Below are 13,879 nucleotides of genomic sequence, written 5' to 3' on the forward strand. Positions count from 1 at the left end.
TATTTAATTAATTAATTCCAATTTTAATTAATTATTGCCACATTTAATTAATTATTTAATGGTGTATTTAATTAATTATTTAATGGTGTATTTAATTAATTAATTATGGCAGTCCTGGCATTCCATACCATTGTATCTGTTACGTTTCTTATTATTATTCAGGCAAAACAAATGCCTTTTGACGGCTTTAACATGCTCAAAAACTCTTGAAATTTTGCACACGTGTCAGGTCTGGTGAAAAATTTTGTATTTTTATGGTTTTACATATGAGCATTGGAAAATGGCTCTGGAGCGCCACCTATGCGTTGTTAAATGCAGTCCTACGAACACACAGTTTAAGCTACATGAATCAAATTTGGCCCACATGTGTATCATGCTGACACAAACAAAAAAGTCAGTGGGCCCATTGATGCAAACCCAACAGGAAGTCCGCCATTTTGGATTGAAGGTGATATTTTGGCTCCCATTTTGCCATTTCCAGGGCTTGTACTTTTGCGAACTCCTCCTTGGGATTTGATTGTATAAGCTTCATATTTGGTCAGTATCAACTACACACCTGGGCCATGTGAAATTGCGGAGCTTTTGAGTTTTTGGGAAATCGTATGGCCGTGGCGCCACAGTGAATTTCGATGATTCGCCATGAAAATCTTACTGTCTCTCTCATTCTGTCATACATTGTCCAATCTTGACCGAAGTACACACATATGATAAGGCTTCACCCCTGAACATATTTCAATAGCCATATTTGACATCAGGGAGAGCCCCACCTAGTGGGAACAGGAAATGTCCTGTTTTATACTTTGATATACTGATTTTGTGGTGGGTGACGTGTGCAGCCTCATATTTCTCCAGAAAAGCCTTAAGGAGTTGGCAATACATTGAAATGTGTGCATCTTCAGGAAAGGGTGTGACCCCAGCAGCATGGCGAACACTGATGTCTCGCCATGAAGAAACAAATTAGTATAACTCAAAGAAATCCAGTCTGATCAGTACCAGACATTACAGGCATGATGACAGACTTGCCCTGAATAGATTGATATGCCCATTGTTAGGAATACACAGAGCACCACCTAGTGGGAACAGGAAATGTCATGTCTTATACTTTGATATACTGGTAGGGATGGGTATTGATAAAATTTTCAAGATTCCGATTCCATTTTCGATTCTGTTTAACGATTCGATTCTTTATCGATTCTCTTATCGATTCTTTTTTTTTTTAAAAGGAGAACACTAAGGTCAATTAGCTTAGAACTTTGTTTTATATCTTCTCTTTGAACAAGATAGAAATTTAGGAGTAACATGGCCTTACAAACCCAACAGTGAGATCTTAAGAGATCCTTAAGAGATCCAGCCTATCGTTCTTCAATGGGGTGTCACGGGGTCCCCAGGAAAAAAAATTGTAAACGTAAAATAATAAAATAAATATTCTTCTGTAACAATAAAAAGTGTAACATAAATTATTCTGTAGCAATTACACAAGAATATCCAGTAATTTCCCTGCCTACAATTAAACACATTCACTTACCGAAAATCGAGGGCATCTGCTGTGGCACATGGGTGCAAGCCTTTTACCACAAACTTAGACACTGCTCGGTGACATTCGTATATACTGGCCTGAAAGGAGACGCTAACGGTAGACTGCAGCGAGAACTGCCAGCATCTGAGCCAACCAATTCGTCAACTCCTTCAAATGTGGCCGACAAATGCGTCCTTCATTTCCCCGAATTTGAAGGATGGGTCGGGTGTATCTTTCATGGCCCACCATATCCCAGCCAAATTTCAGCTGCCATTAATGGCAGCCGCTACTAAGTTTTAAAATTACTCTTATTAATCTTTCTGGGTCACAAAATAAACTTTTAACATATTTTCAGGCGAGAAAGAAGCTGTGTAAATTTCAAATATCTGCTTGGTTTATCAAGACATTGCATATTTGCAAAAGTGCGCCGACGTTTTTAGAGACGTCTGTTAGCCACCCACTGGATAGCAAGCCGGGGGGTTCAGTGGTCACTCGAGCCGGAGAGAGCAGTGGAATCGTGGCTTCGTCGTTTTCAGATCCCAGCTCTTTCGCTACTCAGGTTAAACATGATATATAAGTCACTCGGATAACTTAAAAATGTAATTGTTTGTCTTTTTTTCAGTGTTTTATTTGTTCCGGAGTAAATCGTTTTGGCTGAGATCAAAGTTATTAGATTATTAGATTAAATAAAATAAAATGTTATTAATCTATCTGGTGTGTTCCTCCGGGATTTTCACACAGCTGAATAAACATCAAACAGAAAACTGATTAAACAGAAGTGTCAGACGGTCGAGAATTTACGCCAGTGTCCTGTTATATTTTAGATAGCAACGAGCAGACGGCCGAGTTTATTAAACTCCACCGACACAGCGGTGACGCAAATCTGAAGGCTAGACCGTTCCGTTTCACAGCCTCACACTTCCGGCCTTCTCAGTCTTCGAAGGACCCAGCCCACGCAGTGTTGCCAACTCCTCAGTAAGGAAAATCGCTATTGGCTGTCCTAAAAGTTGCTAGAAGTCGCCAAATGATGTCATCGCCTAATTTGCATAATTGGTCATGCTAATGTAATTGTAACCTACGTTGTTGGAGAGAGAAATAACATCGTGGAAGACACATAAAGTGAGTAAAAAACATCCCAGTTAGAATTTATTTAGAACTACAAATTAAATTTCTTTTAGCAATTATTGTTTTTTAATGTCACAATTCCAACCCTGCTCCTTTATCCGGGCCTGGACCAGCAAAAGTGACCCGAAATTGGCACTCTGGTGGAGTTACTTTGTGTGTGAGTGTGTGTGTTTATAAGTAGTTTTAAACCTTGTGATCCACAAAACAGCATGACTGCGTTACAGTCAGTGCGGGAGCAGCGGCTTCGCTCATGCGCGATTCATTTGCAGTTGGGACGCACAGGTGTGAATGTCTCCTGCCCTGATAGCAGCTGGGGGAGGACTATACTCCGCCTGGGAGTGCTTTGGCACGGGCGAGGTGTCCAAGGCAGCACCGCTGCTTGTTGAGAGTAAGAGCGTGAAAAGAGCGTTTTCACGTCAAAAAGTCGTCATAAATAAGTCTCCAATAATAACAGAAAAAGTCACCAGATTTGTCGCTTTTTTAGAAAAAAAGTCGCTAAGGGGGTCTGAAAACTCGCTAAATATAGCGACAAAGTCGCTAAGTTGGCAACACTGAGCCCACGTAGACTGCGAAGGCCAGGTCCTCTGGAGGATGCAGCCGACGTTTTGGGACACAGCTTCTGTCTGTCTCTCTCATCATGGTCACCTAAATGCAGCGCACAGTAATGGCAGGTTTTGTAATAAGGCAGATCGCGCTAACATAATATGCACTGTTAGTTGATTATTTACCTGCCGAATTAACGGGAGAGGACATACAAACGTTACCGCTGCTGCTGGGTTGAGATTCATGAGTCCGGAGCAGAATTAAAAACACGACATTCATTTAAGGTCATCGCGTGTTTTGTGAGCAAATGCTTTTGCATATTCGTAGTGTTTCCTCCCTTAAATGAAATATCTACTATCTAACCGTTCTTGTAAAGTATAACCAAACTTTTGAGCGTTTGAGCCACTTAGTAAATGACACTCTGCAATGTGGTGATGTCATTCGGGGTGACTAGAATTGATAAGGGAATCGTTTGCAAAAATGGCAAACAATTCCAAGGAATTGAAACAGTGGGAACCGGTTCTCAACAAGAACCGGGTTTCGATACCCATCCCTATATACTGGTTTTCACAGGTTCATCAGGTCCACCTCAAAAGCGGTGAATATTAACATCAGTCCCTCATGATGCTTCAGTGAGACAATTGTGAGTTTAAACTTAATGGCGCACCCTGGTGGCAAGGTGGTTCACCATGAAAGATGAAGTGGCATTTCAAATTCAAATTTTATTTTATTTGTCACGTACACAGTCATACACAGTACGATATGTAGTGAAATGCTTGGACATTTGAGGGGCTTAGAAAGCTCAAGAACTCTTGAAATTTGGCCCACACCTCCAATGTGATGAAGACTTTCTTGTTATGTGATCAGCCATGTGAAGTCAGCCATTTTAAAATTAATGTGTAATTTTGGTGACATTTTCCCCTCTTTTCAGGCCTCGTACTTTGACAAACTCCTCCAAGGAATTTTAATCAGATCGAGATGATCTCCAGTGCAGGGAATCTAAAGACCTTTGTGATGTTAAATTGCGAAGCTTTTTACGTTTAGGGAAACGGGGTGGTCATGGCGGCACGTGGAGTTTCAATCACTCGCCAAAAAGCAGTAATCTGCTGTCACTCAAAAACACAATATCCAATCTCTCCCAAATTTCACAGGCATGAGTCAAGAGTCAAGCTCGGAAATATTTGACAAGCAATTTATCAGTAATGGTTAGAGCGCCACCCAGTGGGACGACTATAATTATCATTGAACGAAATGAAATTTTAGCTGGTGGTTCTACGCATGAATTCCATTAATGTGACATCAGATCGGAAATGCTTGGTGTAGGTGGTGGGCATGGCTCGATGCGCTGGGGTGTGAGGGCCCTCATAACGCTGCTTGCAGCTTTAATTTCAATGTTGCTTCTATATTTTATATATTTGTTGCTTATTATTATTATTATTATTATTATTATTATTGTTGTTGTTGTTGTTGTTGTTGTTGTTGTTGTTAGTAGTAGTAGTAGTATTAAAGTTCAATATTAAAATTCATTGTATTCCATACTCCGTGTTATCTCATTTTTGTTTGTATTAGTGAAGGCTACAAATGATCTTCTTATGGCCTCTAGAAAGAGAGACCATTTTTCTCTCATACTCCCTCTCTTCCTTGGCTCTCTGTTAAATCAAGAATTGTATTTAAAATCCTTCTCTTCACATACAAGATCTTACTTCTTGTTCCTAGAGTATTTAAAAGTAGAATGGGAGGCAGAGCATTCAGGTTTCAGGCCCCTATTCTGTGGAAGCAGCTTCCAGTTTGGATTCAGGAGGTAGACACTTTCTCTACTTTTAAGATTAGGCTTAAAACTTTCCTTTTTGCCAAAGCATATTACCCATGATGCACTGACATGTTTAAATAACTATTTATATTTTTTCAAAATAAATCCTGTTTACTTATCTCCAAAATATAAGGGCAGCATTTGGAGCAAGAAGTCATCACCAATATTGAGTGAAACCTCAGAGGTTTAATTATATGATTAATATTCAAAAGTATTTTAATTAGTAATTAGTAGGCTGCTAATTCTCTGTTCGTACCTGAGTGTTTCCAATTGGCATTGTCTATCCTTCAGGCCAAAAGAAAGGAGAGTCACGCCTTGGTCTCCTGGATGATTGTAGCTCAGGTCCAATTCTCTCAGATGGGAAGGGTTTGAACTCAGAGCTGAGGCCAGAGCAGCACAGCCTTGTTCTGTGACTTGACAGCCTGATAGCCTGAAATTGAGTCAGTTATTTTTTTCTGAAGTTACAAACTTCCTTACAAATTTAGGTAACAGATATTTGAAAATGACACAAATAAGAAAATGAAAAAGATAGCAGATAGTACCTTTGTATACCACTGTACTCCACAAGTAAGTCCAGTTACATTATTAATAAATCAAATCAATCAAAGAAATGAAATAAAACTACATGAAAGTTGTCCAATTTGATGATAAAAATCATAAAGTAATATGTAATGTCACTTTATCATTTATAAATGAGGAAACTGTGGAGTCCTGACCTAAGAGTTTGAAGTACACAGTGATTACTCTCCAGTCCAGCAGATAAAAGTTGTACTCCTGAATCCTGCAGGTCATTGTTGCTCACATCCAGTTCTTTTAGATTTAAGGACTGTGTGCTGATAACTGTAGAAAGAGTTTCGCAGCTTCTCCATGACAAGTTACAGCCAATCAGCCTGTTTATAAACAAACCATTAGACATGTTAAAATAACAATGATTTTTAAATTAGCACAAAAAGACAGACAGAATTGATGCAAATCAACATCAACTACAGATTGACACTTTTTCCCATAAGGCCAGTTAAGTCTGGATAGTTTTTTTTTACCTTAATAAATTCAATTAGCATTTAAAAACCTGCAGATCTTTTTAGCTTTGTCTGATATAAAAATGTGTTTGATGATCTCAAATATTTAACTAATACTAAAAAACTAAACTAAAACTAAAACAATAGCCCACAAAACCAAAGAGAAATTAAGACATGTATGCAACACTGTATGTTGCAATGAAGAAGAAATTTGAATAGTAATTAAATTTACCAAGACTAAGAATAAAATATGCCGCGAAACATAGACGAGCATCAGCCAACACTAACATTCCTGACCTGAGAGTTTCCAGTTGACAATGTGGACCCTCCAGTATGGTAGAAAGCATCTTCACTCCTGAATCCTCCAGGTTGTTGTTGCTCAGGTCCAGCTCTCTCAGACAAGAGGACTGGGAGCTGAGCACTGGAGACAGAATTTTTACACTTTTCTCTGACAGGTTACAAGAACTCAACCTGCAAAATTAAACAACAACAGAGAAAACCATTGAAAACATATTTTAAAATCATCATATGAGTATCAATAGTAGCTAACCAATGACTTTTAATAGATATCACAGCACTTACAAAGCTTTGTTGGAGGCTTTAACCACAGGCAGTAGCTTCAGAAGAACCTCCTCTGAAGCTGAATATTTCTTCAGGTCAAAGACATCCAGATTTTCTGATGATAATAATATGAAGACTAGAGCTGACCACTGAGATGGAAATAGATCATTCGTGTAAAGATTTCCTGAACTCAATGACTTTTGGATGTCCTCCAATAGAGAATGATCATTCACTTCATTCAAACAGTGAAACAAATTGATGCTTTTCTCAGAAGGGAGACCATCATCAAGCCTTTCCTTGATGTACTGGACTGTTTCCTGTGAGCTACTTCCTGTCTTTCTCAGTAGGCCTTGTAAGAGAATCTGATTGGTCTCCAGTGAAAGACCCAGAAGGAAACGGAGGAACAAGTCCAGGTGTCCATTTGGGCTCTGTAAGGCCTTGTCCACGGCCCTCTGGTGGAGATTAGATTTACTTCTTGAAAGTCTAGAAATCCAGGATGATTGTTGGAGTTCGTCCAGCAGATTGAGTCCAGAACTGAAAAAGGTCATATGGACATACAGAGCAGCCAGAAACTCCTGAACACTCAGGTGGATAAAAGAAAACACTTTGTCCTGGCGCAACACTCTCTCCTCTTTAAATATCTCTGTAAAAAGTCCTGCATATACTGAGGCACTTGTGACATTGATGCCACAGTCTTTCAAGTCTGATTCATAAAAGATCAGGTTGGCTTTCTGTAGCTGCTCAAAAGCCAGTTTTCCCAAAGACAGAATCATCTCCTTGCTTGCTTGATTCCACTGTGGATCAGCATCAGTTCCTCCCTGATGCTTGACCTTCTTAACTTTGGCTTGAGATATCAAAAGGTGGATGTACATCTCAGTCAGGGTCTTGGGCAGCTCATCTTTATCTTTAGTTTTCAACATATCCTCCAGAACTGTAGCAGTGATGCAGCAGAAGACTGGAATGTGGCACATGATGTTTAAGCTCTGTGAAGTTTTGATATGAGAGATCATTCTGCCAATAAGCTTCTCATCTCTGAATTTCTTTCTGAAGTAGTCTAGTTTTTGAGCATCAGTGAACCCCATAACTTCTGTCACAATGTTTACATACTCAGAAGGGATCTGATTGGCTGCTGCAGGCCGTGTGGTTATCCAAAGGCGAGCAGAAGGAAGCAGATCCCCCCGGATGAGATTTGTCAGCAGCACACTGACTGAGGTGGATTCTGTAGCATCAGTCAGGATCGCAGTTTTGTGGAAGTCCAGAGGAAACCGACACTCATCCAGACCATCAAAGATGAACACAACCTTAAACCCTTCAAAGCTGCAGATTCCTGCTTCTTTGTTTTTAGTAAAAAAATGATTCACAAGTTCCACCAAACTGAACTTTTTGTCTTCCAGTACATTCACCTCTCTGAAAGTGAATAGAAATGTTAAGTGGATGTCCTGGTTGGCTTTGTCTTTAGCCCAGTCCAGAGTGAACTTCTGTGTTGAGACTGTTTTCCCAATGCCAGCCACTCCCTTTGTCAGCACTGTTCTGATTGGTTTGTCTTTAATGGGTGAAGCTTTGAAGATGTCTTCACATCGAAGTCTTGTTTCTGGTCTGTCTGGTTTCCTGTGTGCTTTTTCAATTAGTCTGATCTCATGTTCCTTGTTGACCTCTTGGCTGTTTTCTATTTTGAAGCAGACCTCTGTGTAGGTCTCATTTTGAAGCTTAGATTTACCTCCTTTTTTAAGTTTTTCAGCTGATTCCTGAAACTTTTTCATCAGGTTGGATTTGAGGTTTTTCTGGAACTCAGCAAAACCCTCTAAATAAACAGTGAAATGGTAAGAGTAGATGTGAGTAAATGTCAGTTGTGAAAAAATAGGGTACATTTATGTAATTGTGATAGTTGTCAATGGAAAATAAGCAGAATATGGTTAGGATGGCAAGGAAAGGTTCTTAGCAAAAAACAGTAATTACCCAAATTTCTGTAGCGGTTTTGTTCATCAACATTAAAATATAACTGTCATGTCCATGAGTGTGGTAAGTACATTTCATATCAAAGCAATTAATAGGTCCTATTCTTTATTATTCTTTTCACCTCGCAAACCCACTATTGCCATTTCTTGCTATCGTCTCAGATCTACCATCTGTGTATTAAGGTAAAGAACAGCATCTGAAATTATCAAGTCCATCTCTATGCCATGGTTCATAACAAACTGAAAATGTAATAAGATACATTTTCTGTCTGAATTATGGTCATCACAAAGTGCACCTCATACCAGGAATCATTCTCATATGAGTGTTAATCATTCAATGACTTACCTGCTTCAGGTTCTGCATTTGGGTCAATTAAAATCTGCACAAGGTCATTCCTATCTAGCTTCCTCAAAACCTTTTTGGTGACCTCAAGCACGTTTTCACAGTATGTTTGCAGCATCTGATCCACTGTGTCTGGCCTGTCTGCCTTATCTAGTCTGCTCTTTGGGATTATTGGGAAGCGTTCCAGGACGTCAGACTTTTGCAGGTACCACTTGAACTCTTTTAACTCGTTGTCTCCCAGATCTTTCAGTGCTCTTAGGAGCAGCTCTTCACGTGTTGAATTTGACATCATGTTTCCCTGCCAAAATCAAAGAAAATCGCACGTCTGAAACAGTTCTATAATTGCTGGGGTGATTCACTGCAGCTGTAATTATTCTTTTTTATATTACTACTTTGTTCAAACTAAAGGTAAGTAGCATCAGGACGCCATAAAAATTACAAAATAAAAGTTGACTATAAACTTGTTGTCCCTTTTAAAGGGGACAAGAAAAGGAAACTCTCAGGTGTCACAAGGAAGGACCAGCAGAAATACTTCAGAAACAAATGTGTGATGCCAAACCTGCAGATATCTAAAGAAGGAGAGTGAGGGTTTAGCACAGATTCTTTCCACCATGAATCAGAAATCCTAACTTGGACTTGCTATGTTGTCAAATATTAGAAGAAACCCTCTGTCAATCCACTGGAAATTCAATCTCCCAGGAATACAGTGGAATTCCAAATCTTCTGAAGGTTTTACCCAAAAGGGAATCAGAGGAAATTTTTGGAAGTTGTAAGCCAGCAGGAAAACATTGAAAATCCAAATCTTCTTGAATCTACGATCTAACATGGCAAAAATGAGAACAGAAAAAGCCAAAAAATGGTGATTTTTTGGCAGGTTCAAGGTGATTTGCAGGTTCAAAGTTTGGACAGCAGTTGATCCCACGGTTGATATCAGATCATCACATTAAATCACCCGATTTCCAGCTGCACCTTATCATCCTCTATCTGTCTGACTTTTCTTTCTTTTGGTTTAAAGAAAAGTTTCAAACGTTTCAACTTTAAATTTTCACTTCAATACATGTTCTTCTTTTCTATGTTGTACTTAACATAGAAATGTTAATAATTTCATCACAAAAGAGATTATGTTAAAATGAATGTTCATTTAAAAATGAGCTAATGATAAAGTTGATGAATGATGAAGTTAAATTGGATAAACTGAATGAAACATAGTATAGTATATTCATATGTAATTGAATTGTAATATCAGAATCAGAATTAATAAAGTATTCTGATTCTGAATATACTTCATGTTTCATTCAGTTTATCCAAATTGACGTCATTAATCAACTTTATCATTAGCTCATTTTCAAATGAACATTCATTTTAACATAATCTCTTTTTAACTCAAATACAGAGGAATACTTCTCCCTCTGTGTTTGTCAATCACATTATAGCCAAAGCAGTTTCTTTTAATAAATCGTGCATTTCATAGTCAGACATTCTTTTTAGTAGTCCAACCTAGAAGTAATAAATGCATGAACTAGTTTTTCAGTGTCACTGAGACAGGATATTTCTAATTTTAGAGATATTGCATAAATGGAAGAAAGCAGTCCTACATATTTGTTTAATATGTGCATTGAAGGACATATCCTGGTCAAAAATGACTCCAAGTTTCCTCACAGTGCTACTGGAGGCTAAGGTAATGCCATCCAGAGTAAAAATCTGGTTAGATACCATATATCTAAGATTTTCAGGGCCTAGTGCAATAACCTCGTTTTATCTTAATTTAGAAGTAGAAAGTTAGAGGCCACCCAGGTCTTTATGTCTTTAAGACACTGATGCAGTTTAACTAATTGGTGTGAGTTATCTGGCTTCATGGATAGATCAAGTTGGGTGTCATCTGCATAGCAGTGAAAATGTATGCTATGCATGTATAGTGTAAACAGAATGGATCCTAGCACTCAACCCTGTTGAACTCCATAATTAACCTTAGTGTGTGAAGAGGACTCTCCATTTACATGATCAAATTGGAGTCTATTAGATAGATATGATACAAACTACTGCAGCGTAGTACCTGTAATACCTACAGCATGCTCTACTCGCTCTAATAGCAGTCAACAGTATTGATTATATGGCCAACCATATTGAACGCTGCACTGAGGTCTACCAGGATAAGCACAGAGATGATTCCACTGTCAGAGGCCATAAAAACATCCTTTAGAATCTTCACTAAAGCAGTTTCTGTACTGTGATGGGCTCTGAAATCTGACTGAAACTATTTCAAGAATTTTTGAGATGAAAGGAAGGCTAGAGACTGGCCTTTAATTAGCTAAGACCACTGGGTCTAGAGATGGCTTTTTAAGTAATGGTTTAACTACTGCCAGCGTGGTACATAGCCGATTATTAGACATAGATTGATCATATTTAAGACTGAAGCATTAATCAATGGTAGGACTTCTTTGAGCAGTCTTATAGGAATGGGGTCTAAAAGACACGTTGATGGTTTGGAGGAAGTAATTACTGAAGTTAACTCAGAAAGATCAATTGGAGAAAAGGAATATCAGTGGTACTGAAAGTAGCTATAGATAATGCTATGTCTGTGAAATGATTATGAGTAATTTTCTTTTCACTCTGACTTTTTGTCAGGCTGTCTACAGTGCTGAAGAGAAACCTAGGCTGGATATTATTTTCTTCAATCAGTGATGAATAGTAAGATGTTCTAGCAAAAAAGTGCTCCATAAAGGAGGAATTTTTTACCGAGCAACAAACTATTTCCTGTTAGGGGCTTTGTCTGTGACCCAGCGTTATAAGTTTATTTTGTGTTTTTTGATTCCTTTGGTTATATTGGAAATATGTTAAGTTCTTGTGTGGTTATTATTAGTTAGGATTTAGTTGAGTTTAGTCTAGTTTATGTTTCTCCTATTTGAGTCTTTTCCTATGTGTCATGTGTTCTCTCCTCGTCTATGAAGGTTCCTCTTGTGTCTCTCTCCTCTGTGTCCCTCTCCCTCTCTCGCTGCCTCTCTTTGTCTCTTGTCTCAAACTTCTGTGTTCCAGTTCATGTCTCTCCAGGTTTTCTGTTTTATTTTGAAAGTCTTGTTTCTATGTTTAATGTGCTTAGTTTTACTTTTCCCTTTGGTGTCATGATTATTTGTGTCAGCTGTGTCTCCGCAGGTATTTCCACTTCCCTCATTACCCTCCTGTGTATTTAGGTCCTCTGTCTCCCTCTGTTTGTTGTTGGTGCTTCTGTTTTCCTCCGTCCATGTCAGGTCAGATTCTGGGTACCTCATAATTCTGTTCAAGTCATATCAAGATTCATGTTCACAGTTTTTTTTTGTCAGAGTTACTCTTGTACTCCTGCTCAGAATCATGCTAATGTGTTGTTTTTCATAGTTTACACAGTCTAGCTTTTCCCAGTTTAGGTTTTTTGTTTTGTCCGCGTCCATTTTGCCCTTTTTTATATTCATGTTTTTCGGCCAAGTAAACAGCCCATTTTTTGTTAAGATTCCGTTTCATGTCTACAATTGGGTCCACTCCACAAACACACCGGATGCTCAGACATAATATTTCCAGACTGAAGGATGATCTTTTAAATTGTACATTTGAGAATTATACCAGGAAGTCAAGTACTTCTGATTTGAGTCATACGTAGTGAGGAGGCTAAATTATTAACAAGATAAACAGCCTCTGTTAGAGTAGCGTTCAGGTAGCTGCTCTGCTCTATATTGGTACAGGGCATAGAAGATGCTAACAGTGGGTGCATTATATTCTTAAACTTAGTTACAGCACTTTCAGAAAGACATCTACTGTGATGAAGTCTACTCTCCACTGCTGTGTAATCGATTATTGTAAATTTAAATGTTATCAGGAAATAATAAGAGGAGAGAGGATTTTCAGGAAACATTGCTAAATGTTCAGCTTCTATGCCATATGTTAAAACAAGATCTAAAGTGTGATTAGAGATGATGATGAGAGATGACACAACCGAGATGACAGACCTTGCCGACCGTACATACAATACACAAACATCACATTGGGGAGACAGCTCAGGCTAGGTAGCGAGGAAAAAAACATCAAAATGTGTAACACAAAGGGATAATACAGGAATGCACAGATATCAACACACCATAGTACAATAAACACAGACAAGCAACATGGGAAAGTGTTCCAGTGTGTACATCTGATCTGGGACCGCTGCAATCTTCGACTGCGCCTCCAGCTGACCCGATGTCCACATCAGAAGGGAGGTAAGCGTTGGAGGTGGCGTTGGATCCGGGGTAGGGAGGGTGATGCGTCAGTGAGTGCTTATCAGTATCAGTATATGTATGTGTGTGCGTGTCCATAGTTCAGCTGAGACAGTGTCCTTCGCCCTGCCAGGCTAAGTAAACAGTCTTCCAGCCAACCCAGGTGGCCTTGCATGGAATGGGAAGGAACAGACTCAACACAGTCGTTATCAGGGAGTTTTTGTTCAGCTACAGCCTTGAGCCCACTGCTCGTGCCGAAGGGGTAGCCAGATTATGATGGTATTTTTCTTTTGCAACAACTCATGAAAATTTCAAAGCTGTTCTTTAACACTCCGACACTGGTCTCTCAATCTCCCATTGGAGAACCGCGAGCTTCCCCATGACGTTATCAAAGTTGCGTTCCGTGGTGTTGTCATTCTTTTGCTCAGAGAACCGATTCTGAGAACTCACGACTGCAGTGAGCTGTTCCACGATGTAATCCAACTTTCACTCAAAGGTGTTATTCTGAGCAGGCCTCTCCTTGATGTAATCCAATATACGCTCAGAGGTGTTATTCTGAGTATTCACAGCAGCTGTAAGCATCTCCAAGGTCTTAACCATGCTGCTCTCAATGAGCCCGTTCTGAGAAGTCGCGCCTCCTCCCATCGTTTCAATCCCAGCGGGCAGCCTTGGGGGGTGTATAAACAGCCGGTTCCGCTTTTTTAATTCTCCGATAAGCCAGGGCCAAGCCAGCTCCGATCAGCAAGAACCCTGTTATCATGGTTCCGAATAGGTAGATATCTTCAGC

The 13,879-nt window shown here is 39.2% G+C and overlaps 1 protein-coding gene across 1 annotated transcript in view; it reads right to left on the reverse strand.

Moving 5' to 3' along the window:
- Window positions 1-13,879, reverse strand: part of LOC102209351 (NACHT, LRR and PYD domains-containing protein 3-like) — a 27,141-nt gene that overhangs the window by 9,695 nt on the left and 3,567 nt on the right. Inside the window, exons 2-6 of the mRNA XM_005754647.1 lie at window positions 8,876-9,170; window positions 6,596-8,375; window positions 6,311-6,484; window positions 5,711-5,884; window positions 5,251-5,424 (exon numbers count right to left, since the gene is read on the reverse strand). Of these exons, the coding sequence (XP_005754704.1) occupies window positions 5,251-5,424; window positions 5,711-5,884; window positions 6,311-6,484; window positions 6,596-8,375; window positions 8,876-9,170 (2,597 nt within the window). The remainder of the gene's footprint in view (window positions 1-5,250; window positions 5,425-5,710; window positions 5,885-6,310; window positions 6,485-6,595; window positions 8,376-8,875; window positions 9,171-13,879) is intronic.

This window comes from Pundamilia nyererei, unplaced genomic scaffold (genome assembly GCF_000239375.1).
Source record: "Pundamilia nyererei isolate P.nyererei 1_Seehausen unplaced genomic scaffold, PunNye1.0 scaffold00615, whole genome shotgun sequence".
Classification (NCBI taxonomy): domain Eukaryota; kingdom Metazoa; phylum Chordata; class Actinopteri; order Cichliformes; family Cichlidae; genus Pundamilia; species Pundamilia nyererei.